This window comes from Somniosus microcephalus, chromosome 2 (assembly GCF_052327205.1).
Source record: "Somniosus microcephalus isolate GS21.2 chromosome 2, FLI_Smic_1.0, whole genome shotgun sequence".
Classification (NCBI taxonomy): Eukaryota; Metazoa; Chordata; class Chondrichthyes; order Squaliformes; family Somniosidae; genus Somniosus; species Somniosus microcephalus.
In genome coordinates, this window is record NC_140988.1 from 348537887 (window position 1) to 348562690 (window position 24804).

The 24804-nt window shown below is 45.7% G+C and overlaps 1 protein-coding gene across 2 annotated transcripts in view; it reads left to right on the forward strand.

The window, feature by feature from the left end:
* The window catches only part of ddrgk1 (DDRGK domain containing 1), a 99407-nt gene that overhangs the window by 59044 nt on the left and 15559 nt on the right, over positions 1–24804 (forward strand). For both annotated transcript variants that reach the window (XM_085975508.1, XM_085975507.1), the window contains exons 3-4: positions 11181–11287; positions 14793–14894. In XM_085975508.1, coding sequence (XP_085831634.1) covers positions 11181–11287; positions 14793–14894 — 209 coding nt within the window. The remainder of the gene's footprint in view (positions 1–11180; positions 11288–14792; positions 14895–24804) is intronic.

The window sequence follows — 24804 nt, forward strand, 5'->3', positions numbered from 1 at the left end:
CAGTCGCTCGCTCTCTCTCCCCCCCAGTCGCTCGCTCTCTTCCCCCCCAGTCGCTCGCTCTCTTCCCCCCCAGTCGCTCGCTCTCTTCCCCCCCCAGTCGCTCGCTCTCTTCCCCCCCAGTCGCTCGCTCTCTTCCCCCCCAGTCGCTCGCTCTCTTCCCCCCCAGTCGCTCGCTCTCTTCCCCCCCCAGTCGCTCGCTCTCTTCCCCCCCAGTCGCTCGCTCTCTTCCCCCCCAGTCGCTCGCTCTCTTCCCCCCCAGTCCGCTCGCTCTCTTCCCCCCCAGTCGCTCGCTCTCTTCCCCCCCAGTCGCTCGCTCTCTTCCCCCCCAGTCGCTCGCTCTCTTCCCCCCCAGTCGCTCGCTCTCTTCCCCCCCAGTCGCTCGCTCTCTTCCCCCCCAGTCGCTCGCTCTCTTCCCCCCCAGTCGCTCGCTCTCTTCCCCCCAGTCGCTCGCTCTCTTCCCCCCCAGTCGCTCGCTCTCTTCCCCCCCAGTCGCTCGCTCTCTTCCCCCCCAGTCGCTCGCTCTCTTCCCCCCCAGTCGCTCGCTCTCTTCCCCCCCAGTCGCTCGCTCTCTTCCCCCCCAGTCGCTCGCTCTCTTCCCCCCCAGTCGCTCGCTCTCTTCCCCCCCAGTCGCTCGCTCTCTTCCCCCCCAGTCGCTCGCTCTCTTCCCCCCCAGTCGCTCGCTCTCTTCCCCCCCAGTCGCTCGCTCTCTTCCCCCCCAGTCGCTCGCTCTCTTCCCCCCCAGTCGCTCGCTCTCTTCCCCCCCAGTCGCTCGCTCTCTTCCCCCCCAGTCGCTCGCTCTCTTCCCCCCCAGTCGCTCGCTCTCTTCCCCCCCAGTCGCTCGCTCTCTTCCCCCCCAGTCGCTCGCTCTCTTCCCCCCCAGTCGCTCGCTCTCTTCCCCCCCCAGTCGCTCGCTCTCTTCCCCCCCAGTCGCTCGCTCTCTTCCCCCCCAGTCGCTCGCTCTCTTCCCCCCCAGTCGCTCGCTCTCTTCCCCCCCAGTCGCTCGCTCTCTTCCCCCCCAGTCGCTCGCTCTCTTCCCCCCCCAGTCGCTCGCTCTCTTCCCCCCCCAGTCGCTCGCTCTCTTCCCCCCCAGTCGCTCGCTCTCTTCCCCCCAGTCGCTCGCTCTCTTCCCCCCCAGTCGCTCGCTCTCTTCCCCCCCAGTCGCTCGCTCTCTTCCCCCCCAGTCGCTCGCTCTCTTCCCCCCCAGTCGCTCGCTCTCTTCCCCCCCCAGTCGCTCGCTCTCTTCCCCCCCAGTCGCTCGCTCTCTTCCCCCCCAGTCGCTCGCTCTCTTCCCCCCCCAGTCGCTCGCTCTCTTCCCCCCCAGTCGCTCGCTCTCTTCCCCCCCAGTCGCTCGCTCTCTTCCCCCCCAGTCGCTCGCTCTCTTCCCCCCCAGTCGCTCGCTCTCTTCCCCCCCAGTCGCTCGCTCTCTTCCCCCCCAGTCGCTCGCTCTCTTCCCCCCCAGTCGCTCGCTCTCTTCCCCCCCAGTCGCTCGCTCTCTTCCCCCCCAGTCGCTCGCTCTCTTCCCCCCCAGTCGCTCGCTCTCTTCCCCCCCAGTCGCTCGCTCTCTTCCCCCCCAGTCGCTCGCTCTCTTCCCCCCCAGTCGCTCGCTCTCTTCCCCCCCAGTCGCTCGCTCTCTTCCCCCCCAGTCGCTCGCTCTCTTCCCCCCCCAGTCGCTCGCTCTCTTCCCCCCCCCCCAGTCGCTCGCTCTCTTCCCCCCCCCCAGTCGCTCGCTCTCTTCCCCCCCCAGTCGCTCGCTCTCTTCCCCCCCAGTCGCTCGCTCTCTTCCCCCCCAGTCGCTCGCTCTCTTCCCCCCCAGTCGCTCGCTCTCTTCCCCCCCCAGTCGCTCGCTCTCTTCCCCCCCCCAGTCGCTCGCTCTCTTCCCCCCCCCAGTCGCTCGCTCCTTCCCCCCCAGTCGCTCGCTCCCTTCCCCCCCAGTCGCTCGCTCCCTTCCCCCCCAGTCGCTCGCTCCCTTCCCCCCCCAGTCCCTCGCTCGCTCTCTTCCCCCCCCCCCAGTCGCTCGCTCGCTCTCTTCCCCCCCCCCCAAGTCGCTCGCCTCGCTCTCTTCCCCCCCCCCAGTCGCTCGCTCGCTCTCTTCCCCCCCCCCCAAGTCGCTCGCTCGCTCTCTTCCCCCCCCCCCCCCAGTCGCTCGCTCGCTCTCTTCCCCCCCCCAGTCGCTCGCTCGCTCTCTTCCCCCCCCCAGTCGCTCGCTCGCTCTCTTCCCCCCCCAGTCGCTCGCTCGCTCTCTTCCCACCCCAGTCGCTCGCTCTCTTCCCACAACAACGTGCCCTCGAAAAAGCCTCGGCACCGCCGGGCACGCCAGCTAGTACTATATAAATGGAATGGACATCTGAGACTAGTATATGCAGAGAATAAACCAGTCATGGCCAACATATCTCCCAAATGCTGACTTCATGAGGCAAGTGCCACTTGGCACTTTTTTTGACCATTGGTCCCTGATGTCTGTCCTCCATTTATATATGTAGGTATGTATTTATTTGAGGCTGGCAATCAGAGGCACTCTCGGAGCAGACAGACATTTTGTGTGGAAATGTGTCTTCAACAACAGCATGAAGTAGGAGTGTTGTCTGGAGCTATTGTGCCGTCACTGAGGAGAGGGGCCAAGATGCTTTGCTAGAGTGTGGGAAAATCCCAGGCCAATCTGGGCTGACATTCTGTGCCTCCTGATTATCAATGGAAGATACCTGGCAATATTTGACTTGTCAGATGCAACACCTGCCCATATACCTCCCGCCTTCCCACTGTCCAGGGCCCCAAACACCCCTTCCAGGTGAAACAGCGATTTACTTGTACTTCTTGCAATCTAGCATACTGTATTTGCTGCTCACGATGTGGTCTCCTCTACACTGGGGAGACCAAACGCAGATTGGGTGGTAAGGGTGACCCCGAGCTTCCGGTCGCCTGTCATTTTAATTCACCACTCCATTCCCACTCGGACCTCACTGTCCTTGGCCTCTTGCATTGTTCCACGGAAGCTCAGCGTAAACTCGAGGAACAGCACCTCATCTTCCGATTAGGCACTTTACAGCCTTCCGGACTCAATATCAAGTTCAACAATTTCAGATCATAACCTCGGCCCCTATTACATTTTTTATCCACACTTTTGGTTTGTGCCTTTTCCTTTTTCCTCTCTCTCCCACATGGCAGCTGTCATTCATTCTGCCAGCACATTTCACACTTCATCTAGAGCCATCCTTTGTCTCTTTACCTGTCCTGTTACCATCTCGTCTCACCTTGAATATCTCTCAATGTCTCTTCTTTCATCCCCTCCCCCATTTCCCAGCCCCCAAACTGCCTTTTAATCTGTTTTATTTCCTGCCTTTTTTTCTCAGTTCTGACGAAGGGTTTCGACCCGAAACGTTGACTCTGTTTCTCTCTCCACGGATGTTGCTGGGCCTGCTGAGTTTTTCCAGTGTTTTCTGTTGTTATTTTGATTTGTCTTTGTCTGCCAGTGACTTGCTCTGTCCTGTGAGAAATACGCGCGACAAAAAAGTTGTTTTAATCCATGAACGATAAACTTGCATTTTTAATAATGCTACTTAAAAAGTAGACACGAATGTAACTTTCCAGCATAAATTTCCTGTTGGAATGCAGGAATTTCAGTAGCTGGAACAGAGTGAAGGGGCGTTTAGAGTTGCTGCCTGATTTGGTAATTGCTTATGCTAATTCTGAGCACTCTAGAGGGTGTCCTGTGCTGGCAAATGGCAATTTCAACGCACATTTTCCAGGTGATGAGTGCTGTTGATAGTTGAGACTGTCGGCAGGTTGTATGAGCGTGTGGAATTGCTGAGTAAAGAATCTCCGCTGATGCATTTTCATTGTATGAATATAATTTTGTTTATAGGCGGTACTTCTGAGTAATTGATGACTGTTGTTCGCAAAACAAGGTCACGTAGATTGACTGTATCAACTCCCTCACTGCCTTTTTATTCCACCAACTGGAAACAGCAGTGGGCAGCTGTTAGCTAGGAAAATGTTTACTGAAAAATGATTATTCACAAAAAAATAATTTGCATGAGCATTGGGCCCGTGTTTTATTTTTGGATGAGTTGCTAGTAAGGCAGCTTCCAGCCCTTAGTCATACAGTACAAGGATTTTCATTTACGTACTTATTTTAGTCAGTAACAGCAACAGTTGCCTGCATTTCGCAACCCACCCATTCTCATACTCACAGCTGTGGGCTTACAGTGTACTGTACTGTGGGTAATGAAAGCGTTATTAAAGATGGGACCGAATGTCAGCTTGTTCAATTTTGTGCTACGTTTTCGATGCCTCACTGGTTCTGCTGTCGGCCTCTTTACTCGAGTTAATTGCACGTGCCTTATGCTTCCCATTTGACATTTTAGTTCCATGGATTTGTGCACGGAAGGACGCTGGGGGTTATGTGTTCCGTACATTTATTGCTTGTCACCAATGTTCACGTTGAGCTGCGTGGCCGCGCAGCGCTCTGGAGGTTCCGCGCAGGCCAGCTCACCGGCTTTTCAATTGAAGTAACTGCGCGTGCGTGGATATTTGAATGGGACGTGCACCCGAAAAAAAATTAAAGGGAACATTGGTTGTGAGAATTGCTTTTTTTTTTACCCATCCGGCAAAATTGATTCCATTTAGCTTTTTAATTTTGTAGATAATTAATTAAAAACCAAGACTTGTGTGTATTGTACTTTGAACACAAGTTGTCTCCAATTTAAGGAGGTGGTAAATGACTATTCTGCAATTATGCCTAATTCTCCGTATGCATAACTGTATCAAGAGATTTGGGGAGCCCCTGGACGAGCTGCTTGTGTTACTCGATGCTTTTTTCTTTCTATATTTCTCTCTACTCGTTTCTCTTGTTTTTTTCTTCTCTCCCTCCCCTGTTGTTTTTCTCTCTGTTTCTTTGTGCTTGTGTCTATTGCTATCTTCTTTTGTTAACCTGTTCCTTTATCTATTACTCTCAGACTTTCTTTCTCCTGTTTCTCTCTCCCTGTGCTTCTTACTTTCCCCTTTTTGTGTTTCTCTTTCCGCATTCCTGTTTTACATTCAAACATAGCATTCTGCAATCACCGTGGAGGATGGGGCAATCCTAAGCCTATACATTCAACTGGCTAAGAGGCATTCAAAAGCAATAGGGTCCTATTTTTCCCACCTTGCTATGAAAATTACCGAGTCATTAGAAACATAGAAGATAGGAGCAGGAGTAGGCCATTCGGCTCCTCGAGCCTGCTCCGCCATTCAATGCGATCATGGCTGATCATCCAAACTCAGTACCCTGTCCCTGCCTTCTCCCCATATCCCTTGATCCCTTTAGCCTTAAGAAATATATCTAACTCCTTCTTGAATATATTTAATGAATTGGCCTCAACTGCCTTCTGTGGTAGAGAATTCCACAGGTTCACTACTCTCTGGGTGAAGAAATTCCTCCTCATCTCTGTCCTAAATGGCTTACCCCTTATCTTTAGACTCTGACCCCTGGTTCTGGACTCCTCGACCATCGGAAACATCCTTCCTGCATCTAGTCTGTCTAGTCCTCTTAGAATTTTATACGTTTCAATGAGATCCCCTCTCATTCTTCTAAACTCCAGCGAGTATAAGCCCAATCGACCCAATCTCTCCTCATACGTCATTCCTGCCATCCCAGGTATCAGCCTGGTGAATCTTCGCTGCACTCCCTCCATGGGAAGAACATCCTTCCTCAGATAAGACGACCAAAACTGCACACAATACTCAAGATGTGGTCTCACCAAGGCCCTGTACAACTGCAGTACTTGCTCCTGTACTCGAATCCTCTCGCTATGAAGACCAACATACCATTTGCCTTCTTAACCACCTGCTGCACCTGCATGCTTACCTTCAGCGACTGGTGCACAAGGACACCCAGGTCTTGTTGCACTTCCCCTTCTCCCAATCTATTGCCGTTCAGATAATAATCTGCCTTCCTGTTTTTGCCACCAAAGTGGATAACCTCGCATTTATCCACATTATACTGCATCTGCCCAATCACCCAACCTGTCCAAATGATACTGGAGTTATATATATTGTGAATAGCTGGGGTCCTAGCACCGATCGCTGCGGTACCCCACTAGTCACTGTCTGCCACTCGGAAAAAGACCCGTTTATTCCAACTCTTTGCTTCCTGTCTGCCAACCAGTTCTCTATCCAAGTCAATACCTTGCCCCCAATCCCATGTGCCTTAACTTTGCACGCTAATCTCTTATGCGGGACCTTATCGAAAGCCTTCTGAAAGTCCAAATACACCACATCCACTGGTTCTCCCTTATCTATTCTACCAGGATGATTCACTTTGTAGCCCAGTCGAGGTCAGGAAATTGCTGGGATGGTGCTCATACTCTGCCACCCCTAACAAATTACTTGAAAGATTAAAAAAATATATAATTGCCTCATATGAAACCAAGAACTGAGTGAAGAGTGGGGGGCTAGAGGCTTCATTCAACATGCTTGTGTGGTTGTGGAGGTCAATCCTTGCATTAAAGTAATAGAAATGCTTGTTTTGAAATAAATGTGGTAACTCATCTTGAATTGTAAAGGGTATGTGGGCAGTGTAGCTTCAGTGCCTCTGCTGCTGAGCCTAGCACAAGTACATTTTTCTAATTTAATTCACAGCAAAATGTACCCAGTAGCAGCCAACCCAAAAGAGACCACTTGTGGCCATTTGTTGCACGGTGCCCATGCTGTCGGGATGCTCAGTGCTGCTGGTTTGGTGGGGGCGGGGGGGGGGGGGGGGGTGGTGTGGGGGGTGGAGAAGGAGGAGAGAGGGAAAACTAGAAAAATTAACATGGCAGGGCTATTTTCTATTTGTTCCACCAACTTCTCCCCTCCACTCCTTTCTTGAAGGTGTCGGCCCCCAGCTCGACGCCATCCAGGATAAAACAGCCCACTTGATCGCCACCCAGTACACCACCTTAAACATTCACTCCCTCCACCACCGGCGTACCGTGGCTGCAGTGTGTACCATCTACAAGATGCACTGCAGCAACTCGCCAAGGCTTCTTCGACAGCACCTCCAAAACCTGCGACCTCTTCCACCTAGAAGGGCAAGGGCAGCAGGCTCATGGGAACACCACCACCGCCAAGCTCCCCTCCAAGTCACACACCATCCTGACTTGGAAATATATCGCCGATCCTTGTAGTCGCCGGGTCAAAATCCTGGAACTCCCTCCCACAGGCACTGTGGGAGTACCTTCACCACACGGACTGCAGCAGTTCAAGAAGGCAACTCACCACCACCTTCTGAAGGGCAACTAGGGATGGGCGATAAATGCTGGCCTTGCCAATGATGCCCACATCACGTGAACGAATTTAAAAAATAAGCTGGGATACAGTGTCCTGGGTGCCACTCGCCCTCTTGCACATCATGGCTATACTTGATGTATGAGCGTACACAGTGAGTGTTGGTAGGCTCTCCATCCAAACCTGATCATGCTCTCGCCCAGTAACCACACAGGTGAATTTTCAGCAGGATTGCTGGACAGTGATTGGGAGCAGGAGCTCTGATCATGTTCCTTTCCTTAATCCAGGCCTCTGAACAAATTGTGTTGCTGCTTCCTCTGCAGATGAGATAAGCTAATTCAACACAGACTGAAGATCGAATCCAGACCTTCCTGATCTGTATGGCTCAACTACTCACTCTCTTAATCAATTGAGTCATGGTGACCTCATATTATCACTCCTTTAGCCCATGGGATAGATAGAAATGGATTGGCAAATGGTTGGTTGGTAGAGTAGTCGTGCATGGGCAGGCATCTGGTTGGCAGCCAGTTACCAGTGGAGTACCACAAGGCTCCGTGTTGGGGCTGCTGCTGTTTATAATTTTTTATAAATGATTAAAGGAAGGAATTCTGTCCAAAGTATCCAAATTTGTGGATGATATTGAATTGGGATCAGTGGCAAATGATGAATAACAAGGTGCACAAATTGAAAAGCATTTTGACCAGCTCGACCAATTTGCAGAGAAATGGCAGATCCAATTTAATACAGGGAACTGTAAGGTTATTAGATTTGGCAGAGGGACGGTCGATGTGGATTATGTGCTAAATGGGAATGTACTTGAGAGATCTTGGGGGTTTTAGCAGACAAGTCATGATTACTATTGGTACAGTACAATGTTCCAGGCTATTTTTGTTTAGTGAACAGAATGCTGGGATGCATAGCAGGAAGTATAACATGAATCCAGAGAGGTCATTTTAAAACTGTAATTGGCCCTGGTGAGACCACCTCTGGGGTATTGCTTGCAGTTTTGTTCTCCCTATTTATAAAAAAAAGGTTATTGGAGGGAGCACAGAGAAGAAGAGCTACATGCCTGACCCCAGATCGTAAGGGAATGATGTATGAGGAAATAATGACTCACACACAATCTGAAAAGGGCTTAATTTAAAGCTAAACTAAACTAAAATTTAGAGGGGATGTGAAGATGAAAATAAGATTGGCAAAGCGAGAATATGAGAGTAGAATGGCGGTTAACATAAAAGGGAAACCAAAAATCTTCTACTGGCAGTAAACAGTAAGCGGGTAGTAAGAGGCGGGGTGGGGCCTATTCGAGACAAAGAAGGCAAGGCTAGAATACTCAATGAGTACTTTGTATCGGTGTTTACTAAAGAGGTGGATGCTGACAAAATATCGGTAGAAGTGGAAAAGGTAGAAGCAATGGAAGGGGTGAAATTGATAGACAGGATGTACTAGAAAGGCTGGGTATGCTTAGAGTGGATAAGTCGCCTGGTCCAGATGGCTTACATTCCAGGTTGCTAAGGGAATTGGGGGAGGAGATAGCGGAAGGACTTGCCATAATTTTCCAATCTTCCCTAGATGAGGGAGAGGTGCCTGAGGATTGGAAAGTGGCAAATGTGACACCATTGTTCAAGTAAGGGTGTAAGGACAATCCTAGTAACTACAGGCCGGTCAGTTTAACATCAACGGTGGGTAAAGTTTTAGAAACAATAATCAAGGAAAAAATTAACGGGCACTTGGAGGGATTTAAGCTAATTAAGGAGAGCCAACATGGATTTGTAAAAGGCAGATCTTGTTTGACTAATCTAATTGAATTTTTTGATGAAGTAACAGAGAGGATTGATGAAGGGAATGCATGGATGATGTCTACATTGATTTTCGGAAGGCATTTGACAAAGTACCACATAGAAGGCTGGTTAACAAAATTGAGGCTCATGGAATAGGTGGGTCAGTGGCAGCTTGGATAAGGAATTGGCTTAAGGACAGAAAACAGCGAGTTGTGGTAAATGGCTGTTTTTCAGACTGGAAGATGGTAGAGAGTGGTGTTCCCCAAGGGTCAGTGCTGGGGCCACTGCTTTTTTTGATATATATAAATGACCTGGATATTGGAATACAGAGTAGAATTTTTTAATTGGCTGATGACGCCAAACTTGGGGGGTGTGACAGACAGCGATGATGATATGAATCGACTGCAATAGGACATAGAAAAGCTAGTAGAATGGGCAGACAAGTGGCAGATGGAATTTATTAGAGAAGTGTGAGGTGATGCATTTTGGCAGAAGGAACAGGGAGAGGCAATATACACTTAATGGCACAGTTTTAAAGAGTGTGCAGGGACAGAGTACCTGGGAGTTAATGTGCATAGGTCCCTGAAGGTGGCAGGACATATTGAGAGTGGTTAACAAAGCATATGGGATCTTGGGCTTCATAAATAGAGGTATTGAGTACAAAAGTAGAGAAGTTATGTTGAACCTTTAAAAAGCGCTGGTTAGGCCACAACTGGAGTATTGCGTCCAGTTCTGGTCGCCACACTTTAGGAAGGATATGAAGGCCCTTGAGAGGGTGCAGAGGAGATTTACCAGAATGGTTCCAGGGATGGGGATCATAGCTACAAGGACAGGTTGGAGAAGCTGGATTTGTTTTCATTAGAGCAAAGGAGGTTGAGGGGTGATTTGATAGAGGTGTACAAGATCATGACAGGTTTGGATAGGCTAGACGGGGAAAGGCTGTTCCCACTAGTTGATGGTACAAGGACTAGGGGACACAGATTTAAGGTTTTGGGCAAGAGATACAGGGGGGATGTGAGGGGAAACTTTTTTACGCAGCGAGTGGCGAGGACCTGGAACTCGCTGCCGACAGAAGTGGTGGAAGCGGAGACACTCAATGTTTTCAAGGGGAGACTGGATAGGCACTTGAGGGAAATAAACTTGCAGGGCTCCGGGGATAGAGTTGGGGAATGGGACTGACTAGATTGCTCTACAGAGAGCCGGCACGGACTCGATGGGCCAAATGGCCTCCTTCTGTGCCGTTATGACTCTAAAAGTGACATTCTCATTTCCAGTTGTCTGAATAATCCCATTACTCAATTACTGCCTCTCTGCAGCTCAGCATCACTCATTTGTTTGCCTGAGGACATATGTCCGTAAAAGTATATTGGGGTTATTCAGACCATGGAAATGGAAAAAGTCCCTTTTTAGTTATGGTGTGAGCAAACATTGCTTTAAATGAATCCTTTTCCAATTGTCTGATGCTACGTCGAAAAAGTACAGAAGCAACACAAAATACGCAGCTTCACAGGCAACTAATGCACAGAATGTGACTGAAGCAAATCAGAAGTACCGTTACTGTTGGCCTGTATAAAATAGATGCCAATAGACATTTATAGATATATTCCCTTGGCTGACGGTTGAGTAAAGCAGAGGTGCAGAGACCCAGTAATGGAGTGGGGTTATTCAGACCATGGAAATGAGAAAGTCCCTTTTTTAGTTATTACATGAGCAAACGTAGCTTTAAATTAAGCCCTTTACAGATTGTCTGATGCAACACCTAAACAAAAGTACAGGAATGACTTTTCAGTCTTTTCTAGTGAGACCCGTTTGATATCATTACTGACTATAATCTGGAAATGTTGTGCACTTCAATCAGTAATCTTTGCTGCATGTCCCATGGGATGTATATGAGCAGTTTCTGTAGTTACAATGTCCTGTTTAAAACATATTTTGCTCCATATTCTGAAACCATGCTCCGTATATTTATATCTTTTAATATTTAACAATTTGTTGTGCAGTTATTATCCTAAGGTCAATTTTGTACTTGTTAGAAAAGTGCTAATACGAAGGTGTTAATCCAAGCATTTGCCTTGAACTATGGTAGGGTGCATTAAGTGTTCTCCCTTGCAGTTTGACATTTAGATCACATGTATTTGTTTTCTGTTTGCTGTTCAGTTGATGATGTGGAAGCAGATGGTTCAGAATTTCAAACACCGGGCAAAATTGGAGCCAAGAAGCAGCGGAAATTGGAAGAGAAAGAACAGCGAAAAGCACAAAGAGAGGTTAGAAATGATTGTTTTTAATAACAAAAGGGGAAAGCGTAAATGCTTTCTTTTTTCATTTCTATCACTTGTATTTTATTAGCCAATTGACATTATTATTTACTTTAGGTTCATGGCCTAATGAGCAAGTGATTCAAATGGTACTACTGCAAAGTGTAAAATGATGCATTAAACGTGCACTTTTCACAGGTACCCTAAATGCTCAGTTGGTAAGTGCATTGTGCAGTGTAAAGCAGAGTCGCAGAAACCGGTTCAGTGCCTGATCTGTGACTAGTTTGTTGAAGTCAGTAAGGGTAACAGCGAAGGCACTAAAGCCGATCGTGTATTCTGTAAACCATGAAAAAGAAGTCGGCCTGGTCCCTGCTTCTTTGCAAGCACTTGGAACAGATGTTGCTGGATGGCAGTTCGAACTGGAAACCCTGTCCAATATTGTCTCTGCCTTTCTTTTCATAGAATGGTTACAGCACAAAAGGAGGCCATTTGGCCTGTCAAGCCCTTGCCGGTTCTCTGCAAGACCACTTCAGCTAGTCCCACTCCCCCGCCCTTTCCCTGTAGCCCTGCAAATTTTATTCCTTCAGGTACTTATCCAATTCCCTTTTGAAAGCCACAATTGAATCAGCCTCCACCATCCTTTCAGGCAGTGCATTCCAGATCCTAACCACTCGCTGCGTAAAAAAAGTTTTTTCTCATGTCGCCTTTGGTTCTTCTGCCAGTCACCTTAAATCTGTGTCCTCTGGTTCTTGACCCTTCCACCAATGGGAACAGTCTCTATCTACTCTGGCTAGACACCTCATGCTTTTGAACACTGCTATCACATCTCCTCACAAGCTTCTCTGCTCTAAGCTTCTCCAGTCTCTACGTAACTGATATCCCTCATCCCTGGAACCAATCTCGTAAATTTTTTCTGCACCCTCTCTAAAGCCTTCACATCCTTCCTAAAGTGCGGAGCCCAGAACTGGACACAGTTGAGGCTGAACCAGTGTTTTATACAGGTTCATCATAACTTCCTTGGTTTTGTACTCTATGCCTCTATTTATAAAGCCCAGTATCCCGTATGCTTTTTTAACCGCTTTCTCAACCTGCCCTGCCACCTTCAACAATTTGTGCACATATAGGTCTCTCTTCATGCACCTCCTTTAGAATTGTATCCTTTTTATATTGCCTCTCCTCGTTCTTCCTACCGAAATGTATCACTTCGCACTTTTCTGCATTAAATTTCACCTGCCAAGTGTCCACCCATGCCACCAGCCTGTCTATGTCTTCTTGTAATCTATCACTATCCTCCTCATTGTTCACTATACTTCCAAGTTTTATCTGCAAATTTTGAAATAGTGCCCTGTACACCCAAGTCTAAATCATTAATATATATCAAGAAAAGCAGTGGTCCTAATACCAACCCCTGGGGAACACCACTGTATACCTTCCTCCAGTCCGAAAAGCAACCATTCACCACTGCTCTCTGTTTCCTGTCACTTAGCCAATTTCATATCCATGCTGCCACTGACCCTTTTATTCCATGGGCTTCAACTTTGCTGGCAAGCCTATTATGTGGCACTTTATGTACACCACGGGCTTCAACTTTGCTGGCAAGCCTATTATGTGGCACTTTATGTACACCACATCAACCACATTGCCCTCATCAACACTCTGTTACCTCATCAAAAATGTTTTTTAAAAAGCTGTTGTAAAGTGCTTCTATACTTTGGGTCGTGGGAGAATGGCGGTCCATGCTCCTTCTCCCTCCATTTTGCTAAATGGGGCTACCTTATCCCAGTAGCAGAATCATAGACGTATATTTTTTTTGTGAGCCTACAGTTCTGCCCTTGTGAGCCTCTGGTACCAGCGTAAACGTGGTGAGATGGTGCATAAAGCAGCTCTGCTGCGATCCAAGTTAAACGAGCACCGATGTAAAACCACCTACAGACCACGGGTATGGTAGCACCGTGGTTATGTTACTGGACTAGTAATCCAGATGCCTGGACTAATGATCCAGGGACATGAGTTTAAATCCCACCAAATCAGTTAATTAAATAAATCTGGGGGGAAAAAGCTAGTGTCAGTAATGGTGACCATGAAACTTGCCGTAAAAACCCATCTGGTTCACTAATGTCCTTTAGGGAAGGAAATCTGCCGTCCTCACCTAGTCTGGCTTATATGTGACTCCTGACCCACAGCAATGTGGTTGACTCTTAACTGCCCTCTGAAATGGCCTGGCAAGTCACTCAGTTGTATAAGGCAGCTCACCAACACAGGGCAATTAGGGATGGGCAATAAATGCTGGCCTTCCCGTGAATGAATGAAAAAAAGACCACTTTTCTTATCTTCCGTGTTCTGTGGAAATTCTTGTAGGATGTTTTGACTCATTGTTTAGAGTCTTCCTCTGCCTCGTATTGGGCCCAGGGGAATAATTTACACACAGCGTGGAAAAAATAGGACTGTGACGCTACCCTATTAATTTGGTTTAAGCAAGTATTTTAGGTCAGCAGTTTTAGGGAATTCACCAAAAGAGAGAATCCTAGTATAAGCATGTTGGACATTGGTTAACAGCCCTTTTGAAGAACAGGTGGTACACTGCACCTGTTCCAATTGGGTGAGAGGGAGGATATTGCAATAGTATTCGACTATGATGAAAGGTCAATTTGGTAAAAAAGGTTGCAAAAACTTTCACAACATAACTGCCTTTATGTGCCGAAAATAGGGAAAGGGGGAAATGGGGATGGCAGGGTGACTACTCTGTTAACTAATAAGTAATTATTTACTCTGCCCAAATTTATAATAGCGTGCAGTGATGTTGAAAACTCATTTGGAACTTTGCATTTTTAGTCTCTTGGGTCACCTTTTAAATAAAAAAGATACAAGAATGCACAACCTTCATGCATCAACATCGGTAAAGAGTAAAAAACAGATTAATGTCTTAGATCGAGAACATTTGTTAGAATACTTACACTTTTTTTTTGCCTGTCTGCTAAACTAATTTCAAGTTCCCAGCTTGGGACGCTAACCTAGATTTTCATCATCCCCTTCTCCTGAAGACCCCTGAATAATGTGTCTTACTGGAGACCATTTTTACTGGGGAAACTGTCTGCAATAAAGTCAACAGGCTTGCAAAATGGAAGCCAGTGTCACTATCCACCTGCATCAATACTAGGTTACTTAATATTATTACATGTGGATTAGAATGACGGCCAGAGAATTCAGTTGATAAGCTATCGGCATGTATTCCTTTATACATAACAAAGTGACGTTTCCTTTGGAAAGTAATAAAGCAGATTCCACTATAGTTGTCACTTTATTGAACATGTACTCTGCAATGTCATAACATCTGCAAAAGTAAGTGAGTTAGTTTTCCAGTGTGTATTGAGGAAACACTGTGCTAGACAAGTCATTAAAAACTTTGTCAATCAAATTCAGTATATAGTTCGGCCAGGATGATCTCTGAGGTAATTTCTGAGTCTGAATTAATCCGGCTCTGATCTATTCCAATTTTATTGTATTTCACATAAAGGCTGAAGAAGCAGATCGAGAGGAACGGCGAAAATTGCAGCTCAAGTTAGATGAAGACAGGAAAAAAGACGAGGAACGATTACGACTTGAAGAGCAGAGAAAAGTACGACTACTGTTTTTTAATTTCTTTCATTATGCTGCGCTGACGGTGGCCATTTCTTCACAGAGCACAAGTCTGACAAATAATGAATGTACTTGCCTTAGACAAAAAAAAATCTGGTGGTTGAAACCTTTCTTCTGCAGTGCAGAGAGACAAAAAGAGCAGCTGTGAAACCACATCTACGTTAAAGGGGACTGGTTTAGATTGTCAGCATGTTGGAGCAAAAATATGTAGCACCCATTTTAGCTGCATCACTGCGGGGTGGGACAATTGGCAGTTTACTGTCGCGCTTCTCCAACTGGAGAGCTGAAGAGGGGGTGAATAATCTCGCAAGACCTGTGCTACAAAAGAGTCCGAGGGAGTTCATGCCCTGGATAAGAAAATCCCTTTTTAGAAATGGGAGAGGTCTGGTAAGGCAGTGTGCTGGTGTATAGGCTATCTGTACCATGAAATGCTAAGGTATGAGTGCCTGTAACCAACATTCCTCCTAAGGTGCACAGGCGCGCAGCCGCTCATCAGTCAGGAGGTCCCGCGCACAAGTGGCTGGAAGATGTCGCGCATACGCAGCTGCGTGGCAAATTTAAAGGGGCCGCGCACGAAAAAAATTTAGAGGGAACTTGCCTGTAACTCTCCACAAAGTTGGTTTGGTTATCAAAGGCAGGAATGGTGTTAAATGGAACAAGATGCTTCCCTAAAGGGGGAGAATAGAAAAATTGAACGGAGGTTCAACCATGGCATCTCTTGCATCTCTTAGAAGCTGCCTCAAAGAGCATTGGCTCACGATTGGCCAACTCTCATTTGGGGAAATGGTGTAGACATAAGGATAACAAAGAGTGGCGAAAGTAAGAAGGAGATAAGATGAAATGTGGCAATAGGGAAACTGTCTTCAATGAAGTGTATGTTTGGCGTGGTTTGAACTTTGGAGTAGATTCTTAATTGATCCAGCTCTGACCCAATACATTTTAGTTTTCAAAGTTGTATCTAGGTAATACAGGTAATGCAGATGTAAGTACAGCACGGAACACAAGACTTTTTAGGAAGAGGAAAAGGCCATTAGTCTTGAACTTATCCATTTTAGATTCATCTCAGATACCTTCTTAAGATATCCCTGAATCCCTGCACTCGCACGCACACACAGGTGTGGGTGCATGTATGCTTGCACACACTCGCGCAGAGTTGCTTTTAGAACCCATTCATATTATTCAGTGTTGTTCCTTAATAACGTAAGTCAATTACCCTTCTGCTATTTTAAATCATGAATGAAGCTGCACTGTTTGTTGGCGGAATTGTCAGGTTGTAGATTTAAATGCAATGGGCTATACCAAAATTTGCCAGATAGACGTCAGTTCCTCTTTTTTATATATGTGATGACAACTATTTATTTTGAAAATCACCTTGACATTTAAGTTACAGTGCTTTTTTATGCTTTAAAAAAAAAGATAGAGGCTGCATAGTGATGAACTGTTCTGCTATTTTTTAAAGGCTATTAAACATATAGTGCAGATTTTTATTTCTGATCAATTTGTTTAATATCAAAATTAAAACTCTCCAGTAAAGTATGGCAAAAGTGCTTCTTTTTTTGTACGGTTGTCGCATCCATTTTTGTTCTTGTGTGTCTGTTAGTGGAGGCGGACAATACCCACAGTTTTGCAACTGCCACAAGTGGTATGATTCTGAGTAGGTGGTGCTGTGAGTACCTAGGTTATAATACATAGGTCAGCAGCAATGTTTCCAAGTACTCTAATGACCTAACATCAAACCACTCAATGTGGGAGATATTTTACAGCTATGGTATATTGAAGGAAGTTAGTCAATTCATTTGCTTAACTTTTTATAAGAGGATCTTTAAAATGTCTAGGAGATTGCTTCATAACAAGAATTATTAAAGCCCCACTCCAGACATTTAAGCACATAATCTAGACTGGCAATCCAGTGCAGTACTGAGGGAATGCTGCACTGTCTGTGGTGCCGTCTTTTGGATGAGACGCTCTCAGGTGAATGTAAACGGTCCCATGTCACTATTCAAAGAAGATCACGGGGTGTTCTCCCAGTTACCTGGCCACTCAACCAGCATCACTACTCAGATTATCGCATAATTGATCTCAATGCTCTATGTGGCACTTCTCTGTGCAAATTGGCTGCCGTGCTTCCTCCATTACAACAGTGACACTTCAAAAGTACTTAATTGGCTGTTTAGCGTGGGAGGTTGTGAAAGGCTCTATATAAATGCAAGTTTATTTGTTCGTATTCACAATGTAGAACAGCAGTATCTTTGATATAATAGTGGACTTGATGATTGTATTTTTTTGAATTTTAATTAAACTTTCCCCTAGTGTTTGAATAAAGGTCTCGCACCCATTTAGACTTTAACATAGCGTTATTTTTGACATCATGACATTCATTTTGAAATTAATTTTTTTTTTAATGTTGCAGTTAAATTAATAGCTTGAGGGAAAACTCCACTTTTTCTTTTAACTTACAAATACAGTGTTAACAAGAGCTTTAAACACAACTGCTAAAGCCCTTCCATAATGTAGTTTTGATACATACAGGAGTGTTCTCCTGTAATGCAGTGCATAATTTTAATTTCCTGTGTAGATGATCATAAAAACATTATAGTCTGTCGTCAAAATCTTTTTTTTAAAAAGGCACAAGGTTGCTTCCTTCCTGTATTGTGACACAGGGGCATCACTTGCCAGTCAGAATGGCAGTTGCCTGTGGTAATGCTAGATACCAACTCCAGTGGTCTATAGCTTTACTGTAACTTAACTGTTGAGTGTAGGAGGCTGCCAATATCACCCACCCTGCTGTCAGAAGCTGTGCCAGTTTTTCTATCTAGCCTCACAGATACTCCAGTGTAATCTTTTCCATTTAGCTCCTGATGTTTCCCTTGTCATAACAGTAATTTGCATTTTTTTTAAATCAATTCCTTGAATGGAGCTTCATTTTTGTGTGAGATAGTAGCAGTTTGTGACACTAGATATTTAGAAAGTACAAAATTTCAGTGCTGTCTGACGAAATTTTGAATATAGCCTGTCAGCAGGGCTGTTTAACAAAGGAATAGAGTTTCCGCTTTGGGCGCAATCAGGAATTTGCACCCAAAGTGCGCTTGAGATTGCGCTGGTTAGGTTACAGTTCAAGTTTCCACTAAAATTCATTTGCATAATCACACGTAAAATCTTCCATGCACCAGCGGATTCGGGCAGTGCAGTAGGATTGTTTCTTCTTTATTTATTTCTATTAAAAAGTATTCCTTGATGTATTTAAGAGTGGTAACCTGATGCAGTTTTATTAATACAGCTGAAAATGGGTTTATCACCCAAATAAGCATTTTTAATAAGGGTGTCCAGTCCTCCACCTGAGTTACCAGATTTAAAAACACTGAAAATGATTTGATCAAACTATACTGAACCATTTACAGTACTAGCTTTATTGGTGTACATTAGTCCATTTCTTAGTAAATTACATATTTTTTGATATGGAAAAAACGTTTAAAACATGCCTACTGGTGCCTCTGTGCCTAAGAAAATGAGCGCAAATTGAAGAGCCTTCCCGAACCAGAGCCGTCGGCAGAATCTCACAATTTCGACCTGGGGGCATGGCAAGATTTGTGGGCGGGGCCTGATCCGGCCAAATTGAACTTTGAACCAGCGGAAAACGAGAATGAAAAGTGGTTTTGGCCATAACACACTTGCGTTTAAAATTCCCTGATCTTTTGCGCTGGTTTGGCTGATTCCGCCTGGATTGTGCTGGTATTATTGGCGGAAACTCGACCCCAAAGTGTTTTAGAATGGCAAAAACTGATCTACATCGTTGTAGAGTTAATTCACACATTCCTTTTATGTTGGCTAATTGAGCCCACATAGACTTCTAGCTTTTATCAAATATATTTTTGTCTTTTTTGGTGTATTACAGGGCCATAAAGATATGGTGCTGTCACAAACTTGGTGATTGTCGAGAGCACAAGATTGTTGATGGAAAACAGGGAACAGTGTGGAACTCTGAATTAAAACAGAAAATGCTGGAAATACTCAGCAGTTCAGGCAGCATCTGCGGGGAGAGAAACAGAGTTAACGTTTCAGGTCGATTACCCTTCATCAACCTGAAACGTTAACTCTGTTTCTCTCTCCAGACGCTTTGTTCAGATTTCCAGCATCCGCAGTATTTTGCTTTTGTATTAGAGGAACTCACAATGTTCCCCAAGGCTGCAATAAGGATGCAAACTCCTGTTTCGTGCCCTGAGGACGTTACAGATCCAGTTCAATGGCATGATTGTCTTCTTGTGACATGTGATTCTGCCCTAAAAATAAAAGATAGTGTGGTGAGGCCCAACCTTTCACAGATTTGATTATCGTCCACTAATCGCTTGTGCTTGACTTAAGAACTGATCTTGAACTTTTACTTCAGCACAATTGTTAACTTCCCATTTTGCATGACCCAGTTAAGATAAAAACAGACTTGGCCTTTTTTGGTTGTTTTTTTCCTCCATCTGCAAGCTTTTTTTATTGGCCACTGCTTGAATGTGTATTTCTGGGTCATGTTTGATAATGGTGCATTTTAGAACATTCATTTTAATGATTAATAAATGATTCATTCTAGAACCCACCTTTTTGTTTCACAATTGATAGATTTTCAATCTTATTAAGAAAATGGTAAATAAATAACATATATAAGGTTATCCATATTCGACATAGCAAACTACCTGAAATGTCACTCTCCTCTCTGCTCCTACACAATGAAATTATCTTCCCCACCCCCATCCTCCACAGAAGCTCTACACTCTCTCTCTCTCTCTCTCTCTCTCTCTCTCTCTCTCTCTTTCCCCCCCCACCCCCCCCCCCCCCCATGCAGAGGCTTTCTGCCCCCTTCATACAGACACACTCCATTCAAGTCCAGAGACTTGAGCACAAAAATATAGGCTGACCCACCAGTGCAGTACTGAGCGAGTGCTGCACTGTCGGAGGTGCCGTTTTTTGGATGAAGCGTTAAACCGAAGCCCCGTCTGCTCTCTCGGGTGGACATAAAAGATCCCACAGCACATTTTTGATGAAGAGCAGGGGAGTTTTCCCTGGTGTCCTGGCCAATATTTATCCCTCAATCAACATCACTAAAACAGATTATCTAATCATTATCACATTGATGTTTGTGGGAGCTTGCTGAGCGCAAATTGGCTGCCGCGTTTCCTACATTACAACGGTGACTACACTTCAAAAAAATACTTCATTGGCTGTAAAGTGCTTTGGAACATCCTGAGGTCATGAAAGGCGCTATATAAATGCAAGTCTTAAATCCCCTTTCCCCAATTCACAAAGAAGCACTTCCTCTCGCTGAATCTTTTCTTAGTGATGATCATGGCCGCAGCTCCTACTGTTGCTTCACTCTGCCATTGGCCTCTGTGTTTTAGTTGTGAGATCAGGAATTCCTGCTCATGGCTCAGTCCTTTTGAGAATAAAACAAGCAGCTGGAGCCAGAACCTTCAGTGAGATGAACATCAAGCAATGGAGCAGCAGCAGCCTGCTGCCAAATACAAAGCCGCTGTTGCAGAGCTCACACTGAAACTGCTGATTTGTCACCCCAAGAAGATAAAAAATGTGTTTTTTTTACACCTCTTATGATCTGCCTTTTTGCTTCATAACTGGCTCTTGTAACAAATAAAACTGCCAATCAAGACATCTGTATTTAAAAAATAATAATTCTCGGATGTGGGCGTCGCTGCTAAGGCTGGCATTTATTGCCCATTCCTAGTTGCCCTGAGAAGGTGGTGCTGGGCTTTCTTCTTGAATCACTGCAGTCCGTGTCGTGCACTAGATGCAGGAAGGATGTTCCTGATGGTCGGGGCGTCCAGAACCAGGGGTCATAGTCTAAGGATAAGGGGTAAGCCATTTAGGACAGAGATGAGGAGGAATTTCTTCACCCAGAGAGTGGTGCACCTGTGGAATTCTCTACCACAGAAGACAGTGGAGGCCAATTCATTAAATATATTCAAGAAGCAGTTAGATTAAGGCTAAAGGGATCAAGGGATATGGGGAGAAGGCAGGAACAGGGTACTGAAATTGGATGATCAGCCATGATCTCATTGAATGGCGGAGCAGGCTCGAGGGGCCAAATGGCCTACTCCTGCTCCTATCTTCTATGTTTCTATGTGAACATACTCCCATAGTGCTGTTAGGTAGAGAGTTCCAGGATTTTGATCCAGCGACGATGAAGGATTGGCAATGTATGTCCACGTCGGGAAGGTGTATGACTTGGAGGTAATGGTGTTCCCATGCACCTGCTGCCCTTTGCCCTAGGTGGTGGAGGTCGCTGGTTTGGAAGGTGTTGCCAAAGAAGCTTTTGCGAGTTGCTGCAATGCATCCTGCAGATAACGCACACTGCAGCCACGGTACGCTGGTGGTGGAGGGCGTGGATGTTTATGCTAGTGGGTGAGGTGCTTATGAAGCAGACTGTTTTCTCTTGGATTGTGTCGAGCTTCTTGAATGTTGTTGCAGCTGCACCCACCTAGGTAACTCCATCACACTCCTGACTTGTGCCTTGTAAATTGAGAGGTTTTGGGGTGTCAGGATGTGAGCCACTCACCACAGAATACACAGCCTCTGATATGCTCTAGTAGCCATGGCATTTATGTGGCTGGTCTAGTAAAGTTTCTGGTCAAAGGTGTACCCCAGGATGTTGATGATGAGAGACTCTGCGATGATAATGCCATTAAATGTTAATGGGAGGTGCTTAGGCTTTCTGTTGTTGGAGATGGTCATTACATGGCACTTGTGCGGCGCGAATGTTACTTGCCATTTATCAGCCCAAACCTAGATGTTCAAGTCATGCAGGCATGGAGTGCTTTGCTTTGGGGAATTACGAATGGAGATGAAGTTTGTGCAAGCAACTGCAAACAGCCCCACTTCTGACCTTATGATGGAGGGTAGGTCATTGATGAAGCAACTGAAGGAAGTTGGGCCTAGGATGCTGACCTGCAACCATGCCCTAGGGCTGGGATGATTGGCCTCCAGCAATCATAACCATTTTCCTTTCTGCCAGTTATGACTCCAGCTGCTGGAGAGTTTTCCCCCTGATCCCCAATGACTTCAGTTTTACTAGGGTTCCTTGATGCCACACTTGGTCGAATGCTGCCGTGATGCACAATAGTTGTGTAAATGGTGAATACCTCAACAGTAGAGTATACATGGATACGAGTTTTATGTTGATGGGGATCTGAAAGACTGGACCCACTCACAAGCTTGTCGGTTTTATTTCTCTTTTTTTCTCTTTTGGGTTATTGGAGTATTGGGTGGGTATGTATACAAAGCTAAGTACAGATGAGAAATGCCAACCAGCTAATCTTTCTATGGAAAACTACATTCCCACCTCCAATTGCCCCTTGACTGATTCCCCAGTTTATGCCTCCACACCCCTATGTAGAAGATCACTCCATGTATTAGTCACTCTTTGTGCTTCCTCAATCCTAGGCTTGTGTTTTTAGCAGTTTGTATCAATGTTCCCTTGTCATACAGTTATAGTATAACTTGAAATAGTTCTCAGGATTAACTTTTCCATTTTGCATTGTTTACCTCTACAAGTTCACCTCTCATTCACCTCCTTTCAAGGCTGAAGAGTCTGACCTTTCTTCATAACTCCAGTCCTTTCACACCAGGGATCAGCCTTGTGACCCTGCTCTGCATGTATCTACGACTTGGATGTTTCCCTTGTCTTTTGGTGACGAGAACCGAATGCAGTACTGGTGAGGTGCGCCTGACCAGAGCACGATACAGACCTGCTATTTACTAGATTATTGCCATCAAGGTGTTCCTCAAGTTTCTTTCTAATAATCGATCCCATTATATCACTAGTTATCTGTGTAGGAATAATGGGCTGGATTTTCATTGAGGAGGCGGGACTACAACTTTCGGGGTTGTAGTCCTGCCTCCATCGAGTTCTAGCCAACCCACGCAATTTTCCCTTGTTGACCCCGCCCAGCGGGCTCAGCAGGCCAATTAAGGGCCACCTGGCAACAGGTGACGTCACAGATTGATATTTCATCTGTCAAGACCTTTTGAAAGATGAAATATCAGCGTTTCACAGCTGTTTGAAGCTGTCAAACACTGACAATCTGTACTCCAGGTTAATTCCTTCCTCTCCGGGATGATTTAGAGATCTCCCCGGAACAGAAAGCTGAATGCTGGAACTTTTTACAGCTCACGGCCATTCTGCTTTCTGTGCCGGTGAGATGAGGGACTCCCAAGACCTGAAGGAAGGAAGGCTGTAAAGGTAAGTACATGTAAGTAAAACTTCTTTAAACACTTTACACACACCAAACACACTTACCTGTACACACACCAAACACACTTACCTCTGCACTACCTAACAGGCATTTAATTGTAAGAAGTCACACAACACCAGGTTATAGTCCAACAGTTTTATTTGAAGTCACAAGTGTGGTGTATGTGCCTTTAAGAGCAATTATGGTGTATGTGCCTTTAAGAGCCCCAGGTGTGCGTAATGCCGGTAATTGCCACTTGGGCTATATAAGCCTGTGTATTGTGTATATCCTTTAGAAACCCCCCCCCAGACTTGCTTAGTAAATACCTATGAACCAACTCCTGTCTTCAGTGTCTTTATCTACACACGGACACTACAACAAGTTTTCGGAGCGCTGCTCCTTCGTCAGGTGAAGTGGAGAGATGCATAAAGACACAGCTTATATAGTCAGACCTGTTTGGACACCATTCACACCTTTGATTGCTGTGATTATCTCTCTGCCGAGGTGTGATAAATGGCAGTTAGAAAGATTACCTGTAAACATCTGACATTATTCTCTGACTATATAAGCTGTGTCTTTATGCATCTCTCCACTTCACCTGACGAAGGAGCAGCGCTCCGAAAGCTTGTGACTTCAAATAAAGCTGTTGGACTATAACCTGGTGTTGTGTGACTTCTTACATTTGTCCACCCCAGTCCAACTCCGGCATCTCCACACCAAGGCATTTAATTGGCACTAATCCCCTTCCCGCCTCGGGGAGGCGGGTCCCAGTGCGGGTCGGGTACCCACCTCCTTTGAAACTGGCATGGAGGCGGGTTGGGGACGGGATGGGTTCGTGCCCCCCCGATTTCGGGATTTTAACCCCCCACACGCCTCCAATCCCGCCTCCACGGCCCAATGAAAATCCTGCCCAATGGGTCTGTCGTTACCATGATATGTTCTGTTGGCCTTTTTTTTGAAAATCAGTACCACGTTGGTCTGTTCTCAATTTAGCTGGACCTCCGCTGTATTGATTGACTCCCTTGTGATGACTGTCAGTACTTTGTAGACTATGTTACTTTGCACCCTTGGGCATATACTGTCCATCACTAGGAATTCATTCGTTTTGAACACTTAAGTGCCCACGCCAAGAATGTCAGTCATTAGATTTAATTGATGGATTAGTTCTTGGGTGTTGTTTGCTTCTGTGCGTTTATTTGTTTCCTTCTGCTTGTAGCCCTCAACTCCCACTTGCTCCCTCTACCCTGTCTACTCATCCTTCCAAACAAAGTGATTGTTCTTTACATCAATGTGCTTTTTAGTAATGCTGGCATTCTGATTTTTTTTTTTTTAGTTGGGTGGCGCAAGGGAGAGTCCTGATCATAGTCCAATTTAACCAGAATCATATAATCTACAAAGCATTGGGATAATTGTACCTGCATGAATCGCTAGAGGATTGGCTGGGGCAGATCCATCTACCCATGACTAATCATTAAATATACCATCCAAGTTATTGTTGCCATTTTGATATAAATATTATGGGTTGTAATCCTATATTGAGTGGCCATAAAAGGCGCATCATACACCAGATTTTACAGCAGTCAGTCACATCTGTTCGTTCCTGTGCCCCTAGACATGGTGGTTATGTTTATATTGGTGATGATTGCACGTAAATAGAGGTGA